Below are 20,633 nucleotides of genomic sequence, written 5' to 3' on the forward strand. Positions count from 1 at the left end.
ATGAACAACCCTAGTCAAGAGTACCACACACAAAAACAAATAATACTCCATATTTTTATAAAGTGAGTAATTCCTATAAAAATAGGGTAAGAAGAGCGGTGGAAGAAGTATTCACATAATTTTTATAAACTGTGTAGTAATTCCTAAATAAGTAGGTAATTATAATTATAATTATAATTATATTACAAATATTGTTACAATAATAATTAGTATAGTTTCTAAAAAAAAAAAGAAACCAACGCGTGAAACTTGTTATATATAATTATGGTAACAGTTGTTCATATATACTTCCACAACAAGTATTAGTTCCTCGTAATTTTCTTTTCTTTTCCATATTTCATTGCTATTCTCATACAACTAAATCACATTAGTTAATTCTGAAGCTTTGATTCATCTCCTAAATTCATTAATTTTTTCTTCCTTCTTTTGGTGGATCGAGTAATCTGAATTTATGTTAGGTTCTTCAAGTTTTATATGAATTAGAGAGGAATGACGACAACATAATTTTCTTTTCATTACATACACACTGTATTTTCTTGAAGGGGCAGGTAATGGGGAGATCAAAAATGAAAGTGGAACTAATTCAAGATCACAAGAAGAGAATGACAACTTTAGTGACACGGAAAGCTGGCTTAGTCAAGAAAATCTCGGAACTCTCAATACTTTGCGACATCAAAGCATGCATGATCATACATGAAGGAAATAATCATCAAATCTGGCCGAGTGATTCAAATGATGTTCAAGAGCTAATAAATCTCTACAATCACCAACCACTCGATGGCCGGACTAAGAGGGGTAAGACATTGTCCAACTTCTTCGAAAATGATGAAAAGAAAAAGGCTGAGATCAAAGTAGAAAAGTATCCCACTTGGGATTCAAGATTTGACTATTTATCTGAAAAAGAATTGCAAAATCTTGCTGGTGTTGTTGAGAAAAAGATGGAGAAGGCAAAAGGAAAAATAGAATTGTTGAAGAGCATGAATGTTCATATTAGAAGTTGCTCAGTTTCTCATCAACAAATATGGGACAACAACTTGATGAACCAAACTACTCTGTCTCTGTGGCCTATTTCTAATGTGAATTCTTTCACCGATTACAACAACTTCTTTCAATCAAATATTCCAATTAGTGGTGTGAATTCAATGGGAGCAGGGATGGATAATGGGCTTCTTACTATCGAGGATTATCAATTTTGCAATGCAAATTATTCTAAGATGATTGAGGCTGAAAACTGGTCTGCAAATGTTGGAATTGGTTCAAGTTCGACAATGCAGCCTATGGGGAGTAATGGGATTGGTTCAACTTCGACAATGCAGCCTATGGGGAATAATTATGGGATTGGTTCAACTTCGACAATGCAGCCTACGGATCAGTACCCTTTCATATACAATGATTCTACTCGTGATATTGGTTCAAGTTCGACAATGCAGCCTATGGATCAGTACAATGACTCTACTCATGATATGTCTTATGGATTCGTGTAGATTTTATTTTTGATCATCAATATAGTTTGCAGTTCCTCTTTTTTTTACTTTTGAGGCTGTTGGATCGGAGTAAACAAATTAGGAACTGTTTTTTATGTAACGTCCTGTACATTGATCGATAGAATTCAATATATAGTACCTTTTTGATGAAAGACAATGAGGACAAAAGTAGAGGAATCTGAAGTAAAATTTGAGCAAATTGATTAGTTAATTTGTAGTCCAAACTCCTCAAATCATTGAAGGGAACTTCAAAAACCATCATAATACTTGAAAAATAATGTCATGTTGGTGTGCAAGTAGTTGAAGTGGGAATGGACACATACATTATAAGTGTTTTCAATTTGATCAGGCTGCAGGGCAAAAGGAAGCAATTTTTAATAAATTTCATTAAAACAATAGGAATGTAGAAAGTATATTTTGAAATAACCCGAAAAATTGATTGTAACAGAGCTGATTGTTTACTATCTATGACATATGAGGAAGAAGTTGTAAGTGAATTTGTTTCCTTGTTCATCTTCTCGAAGGCACTCTTAGAGAAGCTGACGGTACAATTGGGGATCACATCTCTCTCATTCATATTTCTACTGACCCCACACATATCATCAACTAAACATTTCTAGTGAAGTTAAAAAGTGGCAACATCCCTTTTGATAAATTAAGCCCTTTTTTCCATTCTGATGAATTTTAATCTCTCTACTCTTTAGCAAATTAAGGTTGTCATATTCTTATTCTTCTTTAGGTGTATATGTGCATGCATTCAGCAAGCTAAGGTTAGTTTACTTGATTTTTTTCGTTCACAGGAATATGTCTAGCTCTGAGAGGTGTCAAAAGAAAACGTGCTGATGAAGATCTTATCAGTGGCTTGCCACGGAATGTGATAGCTTGCATATAAGGGAAAATGCCTATACGTGAAGCTGTAAGAACGAGTGTTTTGTCTAAAAAGTGGACATGTTACTACTTGTATATTCCACAGTTGGTATTTTATGAACAGTTTTGCATACGAGTTGATAGCATTTGTGTGAAGAAAAGGAAAGAATATGTATGAGTTTAAGTACATTCAATTCGATAAAATTATCACAAACTCTCTTCTACTTCCTCATGGTGGATTAGAGAGATTTGAAGTATGCATTCCTTACAATGTTTCAACTGATGAGGCAGCTCCTTAGCTTGTCTCAACAAATGGATACTAAATTTATCTTGTAGAAACATCAAGGAGTTGATCTTAATTTGGAAGAGCATCGTCATGATAAGTTGCCTCCTTCGTTCTTCTCTTGTCTACACAATTGACATCCTTGAAGCTTGTTAGTTTTGTTCTTTAGCCACCACTAGAGTTTAAGGGCTTCCTCAAACTTCGCCATTTGGTACTTTCTGGGGTTGACTTTACAAACAATTACTTTGAAAGCTTCATTTCTCGATGTCCAGTTCTTAAAACAGTACTAGTGTTGTTTGTGTGCTCTGGCATTCATCATTTTTATATCAGTGGCCCTAAACTGAAGAAGTTGTTCTCTCGAGAGAGTTGTAATATCTCCGAAAGGAAGGCTGTCTGTCCCGTCTCTGATTTAGTTATGTTTGTCTAATGTCAAAACACTTCAACTTGATGGCAAGTTTCTGCAGTAGGTTAATGCTAATGAAATTACTTATAGTACATGTCTTTACATTTGAATTTTTTACTAGTATTAATCAAGTTTGTATTTTGCCTTCAAAATCATTAATGTTTCAGGTCCTAGCTAAAACTCGGATTCCGCCTACCCCATCGACATCACCAGATGCACTGAAGATTCTTGAACTCAAAGGTGTGAATTTTATGGACTTCAGTATAATCTCTGCTCTTGTCAGCAAAAAAAATTGTGATTTCTGTAATTTGCCCCAAAAATTTTTACATTCAAATAAGTTGTGATCTCACATTGATTGGCAAATAGACTGGTGATGATCTACTTATATGAGCTAACTTTTGAGGTTAACCTCAAGTGTTTTTTTGTGTAAGCTTCTACGATCAAGCTAAACGAGGAACTTGTCTCACATTATCTAAAATACCGCAACTACACAAATTCCCCCCTGAGCAAACTTCATGTGGTCAAGTTAACAAACATCTCAAGTCCTCACTTTTGCTGCATATAGCTGACATTTCTGATTTGATGAAATTCTTAGTCCTCTCTCACTTTTTGTTGTTTGATATTCTCCTGTTCAATTTGTTTGTTCTATTTTTCTTTGTAGTCCATTTAATTTAAAGAAAAAGCTCTTTCTTTTTGTTTTGGAAACCTAGTGGAAGCAATCCAATTGGGCAGGTATATATGTAATTTAACTAGGATGCAGTACTCTACTTAAGATATTATCTACTAAATAATTAAAATATCCTTTGTTTAACGATATTTTAATATCTGAATACACATTATTTATTCATTTTTAGACATATAAAAATATAATTCAAATAGAAATAATTAAATAGAAAAAATATAAATTTAATAAAAAAATCATTTATACTTGCTTGTGATGATGAAGATGAGTCGTAGTCGTGGTGATTGTGATGGTTGATGCTGGTAATGGTAGTGGTGATACGTGTGATGACGCAATGTAGGACTGTAGTGATTGACCCGGGATGGTTACTAGAGGTGATGATTGTGATTATGGAATTAGTTGATGTTGTAAATGGTGATGGCTAAAGAAGTGTGGTGGTTGACGATGGTGTTGGTGATAGTTGTGATAATGGCGGTGATTAGTAATAGGAATTGATTGTAGATGATAGTAGCGGCAGAGGTATTGATGTTGATAATGACAAATGCGGATATAAATATAATGATGGATGTGGTAGGTGTTGTAGCAACTGACAGTAATGGTTGCCAATGAGGATTGTGACGTGGTTGAAGGATCTAACCACTTAGATGGTTGATAGTTGTGACAACAGAGATGATTAGTGATTGTAACGATAAAGGTTGTTAGTAGTAGTGGATAGTGATTGTGAACAAAGTGATGGTAAAAATTATTCACACAAAAATATCTCTTAATGTTGAATACTTTATTCATGATCTTAATGACTAACACATATTCAAACCGGGGTGAATCTAGTAACACGTAAGGAGTGTCACGGACACAGACACGGACACGGCTTTATTAAAAAAAATTGCTAAATATGCATATATAATTGAAATACAGCAGAAAAAGTAAGCTATATATAACCTTGTGATACGCTTTAAGACAATAGCATGTACAACGCAGTTGTAAGTGCAATGTTAGTTCATGCGAGGGACCCGAGTTTTTTCAACTTCTTATATGATGCACCTCCAACCTTAATTAGGAGGTTTCTCCGTCTGGTGAAATATCATTTATGTTTTTTCAATTTCAAATAAAATTTGATTACATGCGCTCTGTGATGTGGTGAATTACATTCTTGATATAAGATTGTCAACTTAGATTATGACCAAATTCAAGGGGAGAAAAAGGTTTGATTGATAGCAAAGTATATAGCCTCTCATAGAATTCAGTTTGACACTTATAAAGATGCATATTTTTCATTGTTTACCTTATTATATTGTTAGTCAAATTATTTGTTATGTTGTATAGCTTCGAAATTTGTTTGTTTATTTAATATTTTGGGATTTTGGTTTATTTAGCCTAATTTTTTATACTTACCTAAAAGGGGTTTGTAGTTATGTTGTATGTTAGTGTTTTGAGCATTTTTCTTAATTTTATGTTATGCATCACACACTTTTAAATTATTAGTTTTGTGTGTAATATTTTTTTTAAAAATTGAACAAAATATAAAATACATGTGCTTCGCACATGTTCGAGAACTAATTTTACTATAAACAAATTCACTTAATGAATAATAGTTGTAATTTGGTAATGTAGTACTATAAATAGGGGTGCTTGCGACCTATTTTCTCAGATTGAGAGGTAGCTCATATGTAGTGAGATTTAAGAGTTTTTGAGTTATGCAATAAAGCCTCCTACTTTTTCTCTCTAATTTGATAAACATCTTTTATATAGTCAATTCTTAGTCCTTCACTTATGCCTTATATTATTCCTTTGGGATATTTTTATTTCCTTTAGCAATTTAGTGGCATTGGTGATAGTTTATATATATTGATTTACTTGACATGGATTTTGAAATGTAATGAAATATTGTAATTCCCATACTATATATATATATATTAGTTTCTATTAACAGGACAGCTAAACAGTATGCCAGAGACCCTTCTAAACAACAAGCATAAACAGTTTGTTTTGCACATAACACATCTTTGAGCATACCTTTATCCAGCTGCAGCATAATGCAAATCAACTACTGATATCATTTTGTTCACTTATGGCTTCAACGGTGGTTAGAAAAATTCTATCTATCCAAACAATTAGAGCATCATTGCATAAAACTTTCCAACAAGGGAACCATCAAACGAGGTCTTTTATACTGATAAACGAGACATTGGTCTCGCTGGATGCAACAGTACACAATAAAAATTAAGAGCAATATTACAAGGATGGGAATAGGAGCCAAAAAAAAATAGTGTTCTTGTAACAAAATAACAAAAGATTGCTCTCACCTTGTGGCTTTCTCTATTCATTTGTACTTAAATCTCTTTCTTCAACTCAGCACTTCAGCACGTCCAAGAAGCTGATCGTTTGATTACAGGCTTCATTTGTTTGTCCTCTTCCAAGGCAATCATTCCCAAATGCGAAGGATCCTCCAGCAACATCTTTGCTACAAGATATCCTGCGATTGACCATGTCTGATACTTCCTCGCTTGTTTACCAATATATCTTCCAACTGTACCGTCATAATATTCAGGCCAGGAGTCCTTAGATAAGCGGCTCTCAGCAAGATCTATTGCTCGTCTTGCAATTTGTGGCCGTCCCGTCTTAATGCAGGCAGCGGTTAGCAACCATAAAAGCACTGCAATTTAAGATGTGAATTAGACATTGCATTAGAAAGCATGATATCAAACTTGAAGCAATAGCCTATGCATCTTATTTCTTTTAGCCACTGCACAGAAACAATACAGAGATGCTTCTACGGAAAGTGGGATAGTAAATAATTTATGAAACACGCATTCTACTAGTAAAGCTACAAAGTCTTTTTAACACAATATGAAGTCCCATAACTAAACTAACTAATAATTATCCAAGTGATTCTCTACACTCCTTTCTCTTTCTGGACAAAGAAGTCACACTACGAAATCGCACAAGTTATTATGAAATTAGAGAAAAGACAGTTGTTCCGGATTTTTAAATAGACACCTTAACTTTGCAACCGTCCTATTACCCCCACTAAACAATTTTGAACAGATATTATTATATTATTATTTTTCGATCAACCCCCAGAATTTAAAAAGTAAGTGTGTTCACACACCAATCATTATATGACACGTGTTAATTTTATTAAAAATATAAAAAAAATCATTTTAAATTTTTTCTTTATCTTTTTTTTTCTCTTTATTTCTCTCCCTCTCTCTCTCTCTCACTTTTTGATTTATTTTAATTTTGATTTTATCTTAAATTTCACGTCATCTTCAACCCCCCACTTTCAAGTGATTCATCCCTGCATTTTCTTCTTTTTCTTCACCTCCCACCCTCACCCCATGTCAAGCTGAACTCCTCTCCCATTTTTTTTTCTTTTTTATTCTTCTTTTCCACTCAAATTCTTTATTTCAATGATTTTTTTTATTAAAAAAAAATCATACAATTTTCTAGACTTTATTGAATTATTGATAACAAAACTAATTATTTTTCAAAGAAATTTAAAATTTTGAAGGTACCATCAATTACTCCTTTTCATATAACTTCAAAATCAGAAATGATAATTTAAAAAGAATCAATGAATTCCCCGAAAATTAAAAGAACTTAATTGAAATCGTATAAAAAAAACTATATAATACTTCCTAATCATCTTGAAATCTAATGGTTAATCAAATTGTTCAAAAAGTAAGAACATATTTAGATAAAGTTTTAAAATTAAAGAGATTAAACTAATAGTAGTAAAAAATGGAAGGTGAAGTTGTGGTAAAAATAGTGACATTGAAAGCTTCAATAGAGATGACAACAAATTTTTGAAGAAGAAAGAAAGAGAAAAAATAAAAAGAAAAAAGCTAAAAAAAATAAGAAAATACATTTTAAATAAAATTAGTCTTAGTTATTTTAAATAAAGGGAGTGCACACACTCCTCTATGTCATGTGGACAAAAAATGATGTAATAATATCAGTTCAAGATTGTTTAGTGGGGTAATAGGACGCCCACATAGTTAAGGTGTCTGTTTGAAAATTCGGGACAAGTTCAGGTGTCACATTATGTCTTTTCTCTTTTAAGTAGCAAATCAAGTGAAGTGCTGAAGGAAGATGGAAGAACCTGGCCAAGATCCACCATTATGGTAGCTCCACCTGGTATTCTTGGGATCACAACCAGTTATAAGTCGCCAGTCATGATTTTCTAGTGCTGGATAAGATATTTTTAAGGGCATCTCTGCTACTAGCTCATCCCAGCGTGCTTCTATGAGATCCATAATAGCGGAAGCTTGCTCTGGAGTGGCAAGGGAGGACAATATGGCAATACAGTTACCTAAAGCAAACCATCTGAAGTCCATCCTTGCAGGACTAACGTTCCCAATAAAGTAACCACCACGTTTAGGCACAAATTCAAATACCCAATCTGGGATTGAATCAGGGATAACATTAAACTTATTTACTGCAGTATGAGAATATTCTTCAGTTTTATAGCGGTAAATGTCATTTAATTGTTGGAAATCAAGCCAGAAATAACTTCTCATGTGATAACTCAAGGCATGTAGACGCTTCACTATTCTCTCAACAAATTCTCCCCCTTCTGTATCGTGCTTCAACATTGCCAAAGCACTTCGCAATGCCATAAAGAAGAGTGCTTGGATCTCAATAGGATAACCATAGATTCCCTGAAATATCAACCATCATAATTTAACAACTCAATAATATATTTTCAAAGGACATGTCTTTCATCCATCTATTGTACCCAAGCAGTTACAAAGCAATTCTGTTATGGTTGTCACATCAAACCTTTTTTTAGAGCTGAGAAATCTTCTGTTTCAAGATTTGGATTTCAGTGGATAATAGTCCCTCCCCACTATCCTTCTCTACTAATGGGAGTCACATCTATCGTTTTCATCAGGATAAAAACATTGACTGGAGGCTGGATATAGTCGTGTGGCAATTCAGTTCACATAAAATTTCAAGTCATACATAGATCAATTAATCACCAAGAAGCAAAAGACGATGCTTATTATGTGCTTCAAAGTACTTCTAACTATGATTATAACAGAATTCTAAAAGGTGATCTTCAAGTTATGTGGAACTTTAGGCTTTCAAGTCTAGTGTTAGAATCTGGATGCACAAGCACAAGGTAATTAGCAGAAAATTCTATTTCTAGAACATTTTGTTGAATACTGGGTAACATGTATGAAGAGACGTGCGATAGGCAATACCGATCGAAGTAAGAAAAGTAGAAGTTGTATGTCCTTGGTGGCTGAACTGAAGGAGAAAGAAAAACAAAGGGAAAAAAAAGGTAGCTCACACTGACTAAAGACACAAAGTTGAAAACAAAAAGGATATGGAAAGTCATCAGATGAGATTATATTTAAGACATGATTTTTAGTAGCATTTTCATCACATTACCAATAGAAACAATACCAATCACAATCAGGTAAAATAGATAAACAGCATACTCCAGTTATCTCATAGATTTACAACTTTAGCGACAATAAAAGGTAAATAAAGAAACAGATTAAACAAGCATTACTTATAAACATAAAACACAAGGAATATAAAATCTATCGTTACATGCTATATAGAGAAGCATCAATAAACTTTCTATGAAACTGCTTCAACATCATCACCGCCCTTCTTTATTTCTACATACTTGGTAAATAATTAACAAATACCGTAGCATACAACATAGGAAAGACGACAAATGAAGTAAAAGCAGCTTAAAAACAAAAGAGTGAAAGCTGCCAACCTACAACAAAGAAACAGCAAGGAGCGGCAAAGTAGAGAACGTGTCCATTTGGTGGCTAGTAGAGACAAGATTGTCAAAAATGATGAAACAAGTTCCAAATCCTTAAAACAACTTTTAAAATGATATGATTAAGTTTGCATGATCCAACAGCTGCCCGGTTCTAACTCAAGTTATGAATGCATAACCTAATTATGGTGCAAGCACTTTATAGAAAACTATTAAAACACGTTGAAATTGATGTTGGGATAGAAATAATCAAGGAGTCAAGCGGAACCTAATAATTGCAGATCTTGACAGCGATAAATCAGATGACAAAAAAACTATAAAAATACTTAATGATAACGGTTTGGTCAATTGACTTACATATGATAATACTAATATGAAAGAAAATATTAAAACTGTAGAGACAATAAACCTCCCTAAACAAAACTCTCTATATGACTACAGTGTGGATGCTACTATGTTCTCGGAGAAAGAAAGGATCTTTCATTTATATAAATCCAAAACTTTTCCTCCAAGAAAGCATTAACCAAATATGGAAGAAACCTTTTCCGACAATGAAACCTTTTCCACCAAGAAAATTTCATACCAAAAAAAAAACATTTTGAATTAAAACACAATGATAATAAGTATCCAGTTACGATAATAAGTTGTATTATATCACAATCGCAGAAACAACCAATAATATATGCAAGTTAAGGCAACAAGATAACTTACCATTCTTCTATCAATCATTGAGCATCCATCAGCACAAAGTAAAGTAGGAAATGTATCAAATCCTTCAGACAAACATAAGCTCAATATAAGCCTCATTCCCCTTTGGCACTCCGGAGTTTCAGCAAGACTGACATCTCCGGTAGATTTTGTGTATGCACGGAGAAGAATTATCCACCAAAATCCAGAATCAACTGGAGCGACTCTTCCAATTGCACTCTCACCAAAATCTGCCATTATCGTATCTGTCTTACGAACAGGATCATGAAGAACCTTGAAACTAGCTGGCATAACCCCTTCCCCCAGCTTGAATCTATCTACTCTTTTCTCCCACCCTTGAAGCTGAAGTGTCTTCAACAGGAAGTTCTTAACTATATCAGGCTCTCCATTCATCAGGAAGGCCAGAGCGCTAGGAACAAAATCCCGAACAAAGACCTACACATCCAGCAAAAACTTACATAGATACTTAAAACATGCTACTAAAATTGAAAATAACACATCCTGATCAAGCAAAATTGCTCAACGTAAATCTGAACTTCCGCATTACTGTATCTCATTCCATAACAAACCCAATTCCAGTAAAATATCCCGAAAATATAAATGGATTTTTGTCAAAAGTAAGACCTGATTATAGTATATGAAACCAATATAATGGAAATTACAACATCACTAATACCGAAAGAGGAACTACTTCAAAACTGCTATATTGTATTTAACAAGTACCTGATCATAATTGAGGACTTCCTCAGCGGCATGATCCACTGCAGCAATTGTACCAACTGGTTGGCCTCGAAAGTGAACCATGGAACGGCGTAGAGCATCCCAGGCTTCAGCAACCATTGGATGTGGCTCAAAAGAGTTTCGTGCCGATGAAGCTGGGGTGTCCAACCCAGACCTTCCTGGCGAGTAAGTATTCTCATAATTATCTAAACCTCTAGATAAGCCTATGGATAACTCACTTAGCGACCTCTCATCAAAAGATCTCTGCCTCTCTATGTTAATCCTTGGCTTATCAAGAAGTTTCGAGAGATCAAAGTCATCCATCTCCGAAATGGAGCAGTGGGAGCTAACATTTCTCAATCCAGTACCTTCCATCCTCGCTCTTAAAACCTTCAACTCACACAACTACTCTATACGATAAACAATAGCCCGTTTAGACGATTAAACAAGTTATACACTCATATAAACAACACAACCGTGTTTATCTATTTGTAGAAAATGACATCGCTAATTGACAAACCCGGCAATTTTTAAATACAAGAATATGAAACATATGGCAACTAATATATATATATCAATGGTCAGGAAAAAAAATCACATATAAATTATTCAAAAATGGAAGTTATTAAAAAACAAATCAGGCAAATAGTGTGGCCCAACCGAAAAAAAAAAATGTAATAACTATTTGCAATTTTATCCATTTTCTCCTTAGGGAAAGATAATTAACCAAATAAATAGTATACTAATAATAATTAAGTTACCATAATCAAAATAACCTTATCCACAAAATAGCTACAAAGCAAGCGATTGACTAAAAACAGACATAACTTAGTCTAGAAAATGAAAAATAGCCAAAAATAACTTAGAATTTCTGAAATTTTAAGCTGAGAAAAGGAGCTGCATTGCAAAGTCCACTCTAAAATTAAGAAGAAACACAAAACTTTGAGATCCAAATACTTGAACAAGAGCAAGACAGAAGATAGTTAAGCAAACTGAGATCCAAAAAGCACAAATACCGAGAAAATAGAAAACTTATAAAAGAGAGTGAAGTATAGAGAGAGAAGACCTTAGCTGAGAGGAAAAAAAGGTAGTATTCTGCCGGAAATAATGGAGTCTGAAGCCGGCGAGATGACCGGAAAAAAAAAGAGAGAAATGGAGAGAGAAGAAGGGGTAAGTAGAAAATGGAAGAAGAGGGGAAAAAGATCATGTTGTGGAATGAAGCTAATTTATAGAGAGTTGACATTTGGGAAGACTCTAAGTGGGGCCCACAGAACCCCTATTTTACAACCTATTTACCTTTTTGTAAGAAGAAGCCACAGCTAAGATATTGCAGTATAAGAACAAGATAGTACTGTAATAAATATTTTTTTTTTTAATTTTATGTTATATAATTTATACATGTATTAATAAGTATTGACACTTCTTTCCACAAGAAAATATTTAGTCTACTGATTAAAGAGTTCCAAAGGTTCCTTAAGGTTATTTGTTCTAAAATTTTATAAATCAATATATCAATAATTATTATTTTTAATTAAAAAATATAGCAAAATTTTTAAAATCAAAATACATAATATTTAGCTCAGATGTTCATGTTTATTTAATAGGAATTGAACGAAAAAAAATTCAATTTAGAATGAAATCACATTTATACTTAAAGATTTCACCGAGACATCAAAAATAAAAAATAGAATCAAATCAAGCATTTTTCACTTTTAATAGTTTTATAGAAATAAGAAATAGGATTTTTGATTAACTTAATATTAAATAATTACTTAAAGAAAAAATATTAAAAGTCAAATCGATTAAAAATTTAATTGGCTACATATGTAATAGATAATATTAGTTTTGAATTATTGAAAAATTAACAGATTTATTAATTAATAGCTCTTTTGAAAATATAAAAATAAAATGTAGCTACTGGAAATTGAACCCACACGAATGATGTTTGCTTCAGCTTTGGCAGAGCGTTAGAATACAATGGGCTAAGAATATTTATTGTTTCAAGGGTGTCCAAAATGACTTATTTAATCATTTAAAATATTATTTTATTTATATATACGATGTAATTTTCTGATGAAGGGTGCTCGACTGGACTCCCCGGACATAGTGTAGCTCCGCCCTTAGTGATCATCATCACTAATAATAAAATTGAAACTTTCACCAATTTCATTTTTCATTTTTCCTTAATTAAAATTACATGCACCGTTTTTTATTTTTTTTATTTTTTTAAAAATGAATTATATTACACTGTAAAAGTAAAACATAAAATAAAAAGAAAAGAAACATGGTTACTTGTGTGTTAAGTTGCTCGGACTTTTTAATTTTGGTGCCGCATCCGTGTCGATACGATATGAGTGTGGGTGTGAAATTTGTGTCCAATTTGTACAACGAATTTTGGATACTTTGACCAAAATCGATGGAAAAAGTCTGGAGAATTTCAATGATTCCGATAATCAATACAAAAGCTAAGGTGAAATTGTAGGAAATGAAATACATTTTATATAGAAATTTCTATGTCGCTCATTTTCCTTTACTCTCCTTCTGGGATTCTCCTCAAGTTCTCCACATAATATTTCATAATCTACGTTTTATAACCATGGGCGGACCCACATGGAGTTCGTCGGGTGCTCGACCACCCATTAGCCTCATCTCGAAATATATATATATATATATATATATATATGTAGAAATTAAGAGGTGTTGTATAAAATTAACATAGAACATTTAATGTATAATTGATATGATTAGCCCATTGGCTCTTAGGTTGGTGCTTAAGGCTCTTTAGTGTTGTTGAGCCTGAGCTCGAATCTCATTGTTAGCATGTATTTTTTTATATTTTTGACTCCGTCACTTTAAGAACACCCACAACCTTAAAATTCAAGATCTGTCACTGTTTATAACTCAATTTTAAATATTTTAATTATCTTTAGGCGAATCCCCGCACCCATATATATACATGGATGCATATACATATCCTCGAATCTTAAAAATTAAATCATGAAGGATCCGACCTTTAGATCTGCACCCGTATCGAACACCCACACCCGAGTCCGAACAACTTAGCTTGTGTGAGGTAGAATAGTTGGTGAGACCTCCAAGTCCAAGCACGGGGGAATTGGCGGGAAGTCAACGTAGACACAACGGCGTAATTTTGGCCACTTTAATTGTTAGCAAGTCCTCATCGTACTTGTCTTTATTCTTACTCTTTTATCTTTTATTTTCTTTTTCTTTTTACTTTTATTTATCTTTCAGTTGTACTAAACAATTTCTATTCATTTTATTTAAAATTTTATGAATATACATAAATTATTAATTTATAACTCTACAATTTACATTTTGATTTATTTGGCTCTTGGCTGTCATCTCATTCTCTACTTGGTGAGAAAAGGTAAAGTTCACTCAAGAATTTTCAACAAGATGTCAAGATTTAGTCTTGCTTAAAGGGCATTTTAGTACCAAAGGAATACACCGATATTTATGGTAGTATATTACTATGTCTAAAGGGTACGTATGTTGTGTTGATGATATTATATTATTATTTTTACACTAGTTTATTTGTTACAATAATAAGAAATATTATTAAATTTACGGAAAATGACCTAAAATATCCTTAAAGTATTAGAAATACTACAAAACTATCCTCCATCCACCTATTGGCTCCAAAATATCCCTCTCATCCACCTATTGGCTCCAAAATACCCTTGTCATCCACCTTTGCGTTCAAAATTGACCACTTATTTAACGGTTTTAAATTTAAACTATTTAAATATTTTTTTTAATACGTGACGCTCAACTATTTGTTATAATTTAACTTATTAATATAATTTATAAATCAATCCACTACCCACCCATTACTAATTAAACCCCACTCAATTAATAAACTTGCCCCATTACTAATGCAACAACAGGAAAGCTACTGCCAATGAGTGTTTCTAATAATTTGAGGCAAAAATGTCTATAGAAGTACATTATCATACATTCAAGTCCTCAATCAAAACATATTATAATTCAAGCGTCTAAATAAAAATTACCGATAAACATAAAAGTCTGACTATGTTCATCTTAATTATTCTTTCGTCTCAATTATGTGATGTTACTTAATAGATAACTTTTTTTTTAATATTTAAAACAAATAATAAATATTTATAAAATTATATTTAAAAAAGTGCATGAATTAATTCGGGATGTACTACTTCTTTACCTTTAATCATAAATTTTGAATTCAAGCTTGAAAGAGAATCCTATTGAAAGTGTCCTCCTAAATAAGCGGCTCAATCTAAATTTAATCGGGGCTTCAATTCGGACTCGAATAATTTTGGATGTCATTTTCAGGAATCTGTAATTTCGTCGTGTTTTAATAGTGTTTAGGGTGATTTTGATATTAGAATTGGTTTATTAATTGGGTGGGGTTTAATTAGTAATGGGTGGGTAGTGGGTTGGTTTATAAATGATATTAATAAATTAAATTATATCCAATAGTTGGTTTTAAATAGTTTAAATTTAAAACCGTTACATAAGTGTCAATTTTGAACCCAAAGGTGGATGACAAGGATATTTTAGAGCTAATAGGTGGATGAGAAGGGCATTTTGGAGCCAATAGGTGGATGGAGGGTAGTTTTGTACCATTTCCAATACTTCGAGGGTATTTTATTGGAAAATTAGAATGTAGATTAACTATAAATTTTAATAAACAACTTTAACTTAATTGATGATTAATTGGTTGGAGATATTCTGATGCACTCCTGGTGAACTAAAGCTTGATCCAGTTCATGCTGGCTCCTAAAACCTTTCACATGAATGCTGCCATTAGGGTAGTGAAGTATATTAATTAAGCAATCACCAGGACTTGGAGTGCTATTAGCAGCAAAACTCACTGGTTCTCTACAAGCTTATTGTGATGCATACTAGGGTATTGTGTTAATACTAGGAGGTCAATCACTGGTTATTTGGTCAAGTATGGAAACTTACCAATCTCGTGGAAATCTAAGAAACAGTCCACCATTTTCAAGAGTTCAACTGAGGCAGTAAATAGGAATCTTTCCTCGACTGTTGCAGAAGTCACCTGGATCATTAGGCTTGTTTAAAACACTGGACATACCTTTGAACCTACTTGTTCCTTTGCTTGTGATAGCAAAGAAGCTATCCAAGTTATTTCGAATCGAGTGTTTTATGAGAGAACAAAACATATTGACATTGATTGTTATTTTATTATATATATATATGTAGAAGATATTGAAGGGTCTTGTGATCATACACTACTTGTGCTCATCTAAGCAGTCTCTTGATATTCTTACTAAAGATCTGAGTAGGCGTTAGCATTCTCATCTCATGTCTGAGCTAGGAATGAAAAACATCTTCATATCACCTAGCTTGAAGGGAGCTATTAGAGAATATAACAAAGAGATTGCAAATTGCGCAGTTGGAACTAGCTAGCCGTCATTGTTAGTTAGTTAAGCTTAATAATTGATTTGGCTGTTAGATTGAACTTGTAAGTTAGACGAGTTAAATTTGACCAGATTCAAAGATGAATTAATGTGAAGATTTGATAGATAGGAAGATAATTCTTCATTGGTACAAAAGTCAAGATAACAACTTTGTAGGTGAAACTTAGGTAAACCATAAAATGGTTTCACAAAGTAAACCTTGACGTTTTGACACATTGTGATGTCATTGATGACATCAATATGAAGAATTCACTCCTATAAACAGGTAGCTCTTAATTCATTTGTTATACACCTCTCACTTGCCTTCTCATCTTCAAATGCATTTGATATTCTTTCTCTTTTGTAGTATTTCACTTGTACTCTTTTGGAGTGAAATAATATTGGTTGGTTGTGTCTGAGGAGTAGGCAAGATAAAATAATATTTTGCCGAACTTCGTTAATTTCTCGTGTTTCTTTTATTGTTGTCTCATTTACTGTTTATAAGCTACTTTTAGATATAACAGTTGTGATTTTATTACTCTCTATATATTCGGCTTCCGCAACAATTGGTATCAGAGCCAATGTATTATCTGAGTATGCTCTGTGGTTGCAGCACAGTCTGAACTTACACATCAAAAAAAGATTTACTTTGGTCTTTGCATTGTTAGCTAGCATATAGTATTTGTAGCAAAAAAGGGAGACAAGACAAATGATGAGTCCACATCGAATGTCAATAATACGTGATCATTGACATCTTCGCTTATGACAAGAATTGTGTCAAAGGCGAGGTCCTTGATATCCTTTTTCAACAAGGGCTAGATATTGCCATAGAAGAAAAGAAACCAGACGGTGTAGGAGAAGAAAATTGAAAGATTATCAACCGTATTGCTTGCAGTACCATTCGATCTTACCTTGCAAGAGAACAAAAGTATTCATACACAAAAAAAAACATCTGCAAATAAATTATGAAATTCATTGGAGGAGATATTCTTGAAGAAAAATAGTCAAAATAAAATTTACATGAAAATAAGACTGTTGCTTCACTTATATTCCTGGTAGCACAATGAATGATCATATCACCAGCTTTAATAAGTTGGCGACAGATTTGCGGAATATGGACGTGACTTTTACGGATGGATATATGACTTTAATGTTGTTGAGTTCACTTCCCGATGAGTTTGAGCATCTTGAAGCTACTCTACTGCATGGGAATAATGAAGTATCTCTCAAAGAAGTTTGTTCTGCCTTATATAGTTATGAACAAAGAAAGAGAGAAAAACAGAAAGGCGGAGAAGCATAAGCATTGATTGTGAGATGTCGTTCTCAAAATCATATGAGAACGAAGAAAGGGAGATCCAAGTCAAGATCTAGACTCAGCAAAGATGAATGTACCTTTTTTCGAGAAAAAGGACACTGGAAGAAAGACTGCCCAAAGTTGAAAAGCAAGGCTAAACCAAATAACGAGAAGGTTGTCATGGATTCAAATGTGGCTGATTGTGATGACTCAGATTACTCACTAGTTACAACAGATCCATCCAAATCATTTGATGTATGGTTGATGGACTCAAATTTTAGCTATCATATGTGTCCTAATTAGGATTTGGTTTGTTGATTTACAAGAAGAAGAATGTGGAGTTATTCACACCGCAAACAATAATCCTCTTACCACATATGGTGTTGGTTCAATTCGATTAAGGAATAATGATGGATTGACCAGAACATTAACAGATGTTCGATATGTACCGAATTTGAAGAAGAATCTTATTTCTGTAGGAGCCCTAGAGTCAAAGGGATTCAAAGTCATTGCAGATAATGGCATAATGAGAATATGCTCTGGTGCACTGGTGGTAATGAAGGCAATTCGAAGAAATAATAACATGTACCACTATCAAGGTAGTATAGTTATTGGGACAACGACAACAACATTCAATGACGACAATGAGGCAGAAATGATCAGGATGTGCCATATGCGCTTGGGACATGCTGGAGGAAAATCCTTGAAAACTTTATCAGATCAAGGATTGCTAAAATGAGTAAAATCTTACAACTTGAAATTTTGTGAGCATTGTGTCAAGGGAAAGCAAACAAGGGTTAAATTTGGAATAACTATCCATAATACTAAAGGTATTTTGAATTATGTTCATTCAGATGTTTGGGGTGCTTCAAAAACACCTTCATTAGGTGGGAAACACTATTTTCTAACCTTTGTTGAAGACTTTTCCCGAATACTGTGGGTGTATATGATGAAAACAAAAAATGAAGTATTGAGAATTTTTCTCAAATAAAAGGCGATGATAGAAACTCAAAGTGACAGAAAGATCAAGTGTCTTCGCACAGACAATGGTGGAGAATAACGAAATGATCTTTTTCAGAAAATTGGTGAGGAATATGGCATCGTCAGACATTTCAGCGTCAGAAATACACCACAACAGAATGGAGTGGCAGAACGCATGAACCAGACTTTGTTGGAGAAGGTTCGGTGTATGTTTTACAATGCTGGCTTGGGCAAAGAATTTTGGGCCGAGGCAATAACATATGCATGCCACATCATTAATCGTCTACTATCTACTGTTATAGGTGGGAAGACCACATTAGAAAAATGGTATGGAAAACCTGCTGAAGATTATGGTTCTTTGTATGTATTTGGCTCAATTGCATATTTTCATGTATGAGAGTCAAAATTGAACCCAAGAGCAAAAAAAGCTTTATTTATGGGAATTACTTCTGGAGTCAAAGGATACCGTTTATGGTGTCCAGAGACAAGAAAAAATATTTTTAGTAGGGATGTTACCTTTGATGAATATGCCTTGACAAATAAGGTAACAATTGAAGATGTCAAACAAACTGATGGTGCTTCAGAGCAGGTGGAGATTGAGGGAAAAATAATTTTCCCAACACAGGGATCAAATGAGGAAACAACAGAAGTTTTTCCTCTAGAAGAAGAGTCAGTCGAAGGGGAGGTTCCATCTCAAGAACCTAAACCACAACTTGAATCAATAGCAACTAGCAAGCAAAAAATGACAATAAGAAAACCTGCTCGACTCATAGATATGGTGGCTTGCGCGGACTCAATTGCACCTGATGATATTCCTACCACTTATAAAGACCTAGTCCAAGGTTCAGAAGACGATAAGTGGAGGATTGCCACGGATGAAAAAATGCATTCCCTTCATCAGAATCATACATGAAAATTGGCCAATCTCCCGGAAGGCAAGAAAGCAATTGGGTGCAAATGGGTATTTACAAAGAAAGAAGAATTTCCTAACCAAGAAGTTGTTTGCTACAAAGCAAGATTGGTGGCCAAAGGATATGCTCAAAAAGAGGGAATTGATTATAATGAGGTAATTTTTCCAGTTGTGAAACACTCCTCCATTAGAGTTTTGTTGGGTTTGGTAGCACAGTTGAATTTGGAACTAGTTTAGTTGGATGTAAAAACTGCATTTTTACATAGAGACTTGGAAGAGGAAATCTACATGACTTAGCCACAAGGATTCAAAGTTAATGGAAAAGAAAATATGGTGTGCAAACTTGAAAAATTGTTGTATGAAGTGAAACAATCTTTTAGACAATGGTACAAACGATTTGACAAGTTTGTGATGCATCAAAGGTACATAAGAAGTAAATACGATCATTATGCATTTGTGCAAGCTTGAAGACGATTCCTTTATATATCTTCTCCTATATGTTGATGATATGTTGATAGCTTGTAAAAGTCAAGAGAAAATTGAGAAGCTAAAGATTCAACTAAGAAAGGAGTTTGATATGAAGGATTTGGGTGAGGCAAAGAAGATTCTTGGCATGGAGATAAAAAAGAGAGAAACATTCAAAGAAACTCTATTTATCTAAGAAAGAATATTTGAAAAGGGTACTAAACATTTGGTATGAATGAGAAAACGAAGTCGGTTGGCACTCTGCTTTCTCCTCATTTTAAGCTTAGTGATACTCTTTCTCCAAAGAATGAAGTTGCACGAGAATATATGTCAAGAGTACCGTACGCTAATGTTGTTGGTAGCTTGATGTATGTAATGGTTTGCACAAGGCCAGATATTTCACACGATGTTTGAATTGTAAGCACGTACATGCATAATCCTGGAAAGGATCATTGGCAGGCCGTAAAATGGATTCTAAAGTATATTCATAATACTGTAGATGCTGGCTTGGTTTTTGAGCATAAAGATAGTCAATATCTTGTTGGATATTGTGACTCAGATTATTCAGGTGATTTGGACAAACGAAAATCAACTACTGGTTATGTTTTCACTATTGCAAACACCCAGTTCGTTGGAAGTCTACTTTGCAGTCAACAATTGCTTTGTCTAC

At 33.6% G+C, this 20,633-nt stretch overlaps 2 protein-coding genes across 2 annotated transcripts; one reads left to right on the forward strand and one right to left on the reverse strand.

Annotated features, from left to right (window-relative positions):
• The first annotated feature begins 551 nt into the window (after positions 1–551).
• Positions 552–1,484, forward strand: LOC125809401 (agamous-like MADS-box protein AGL80). The gene is made up of 2 exons (XM_049489050.1): positions 552–1,133; positions 1,215–1,484. The coding sequence occupies exons 1-2, from the start codon at positions 552–554 to the stop codon at positions 1,482–1,484; spliced, it is 852 nt and encodes a 283-aa protein (XP_049345007.1).
• Positions 1,485–5,864: 4,380 nt separating this feature from the next.
• On the reverse strand, positions 5,865–12,065 carry LOC125809340 (probable alkaline/neutral invertase D). Its single transcript, XM_049488997.1, has 5 exons — positions 11,957–12,065; positions 10,894–11,280; positions 10,174–10,605; positions 7,822–8,380; positions 5,865–6,372 (listed from the first exon to the last, which is right to left on the reverse strand). Exons 2-5 carry the CDS (start codon positions 11,263–11,265, stop codon positions 6,077–6,079), a joined length of 1,659 nt encoding a protein of 552 aa, XP_049344954.1. The 5' UTR covers positions 11,266–11,280; positions 11,957–12,065; the 3' UTR covers positions 5,865–6,076.
• Positions 12,066–20,633: the final 8,568 nt, after the last annotated feature.

The sequence above is a fragment of the Solanum verrucosum genome, unplaced genomic scaffold (genome assembly GCF_900185275.1).
Source record: "Solanum verrucosum unplaced genomic scaffold, falcon-dt-bn FXZP01000062.1, whole genome shotgun sequence".
NCBI classification, from domain to species: Eukaryota; Viridiplantae; Streptophyta; class Magnoliopsida; order Solanales; family Solanaceae; genus Solanum; species Solanum verrucosum.

Bases quoted from the DNA above. Each gene is read 5' to 3' on its own strand.
- LOC125809401 (XM_049489050.1), top strand. From the start codon at position 552: ATGGGGAGATCAAAAATGAAAGTGGAACTAATTCAAGATCACAAGAAG. The intron at 1,134-1,214 runs GTGAATTCAATG...AATTATTCTAAG, and splicing joins CAAATATTCCAATTAGTGGT to ATGATTGAGGCTGAAAACTG.
- LOC125809340 (XM_049488997.1), bottom strand. From the start codon at position 11,265: ATGGAAGGTACTGGATTGAGAAATGTTAGCTCCCACTGCTCCATTTCG. The intron at 10,606-10,893 runs GTACTTGTTAAA...CTGGATGTGTAG, and splicing joins AAGTCCTCAATTATGATCAG to GTCTTTGTTCGGGATTTTGT. The intron at 6,373-7,821 runs GTTCTTCCATCT...CTTAAATTGCAG, and splicing joins TAATGGTGGATCTTGGCCAG to TGCTTTTATGGTTGCTAACC.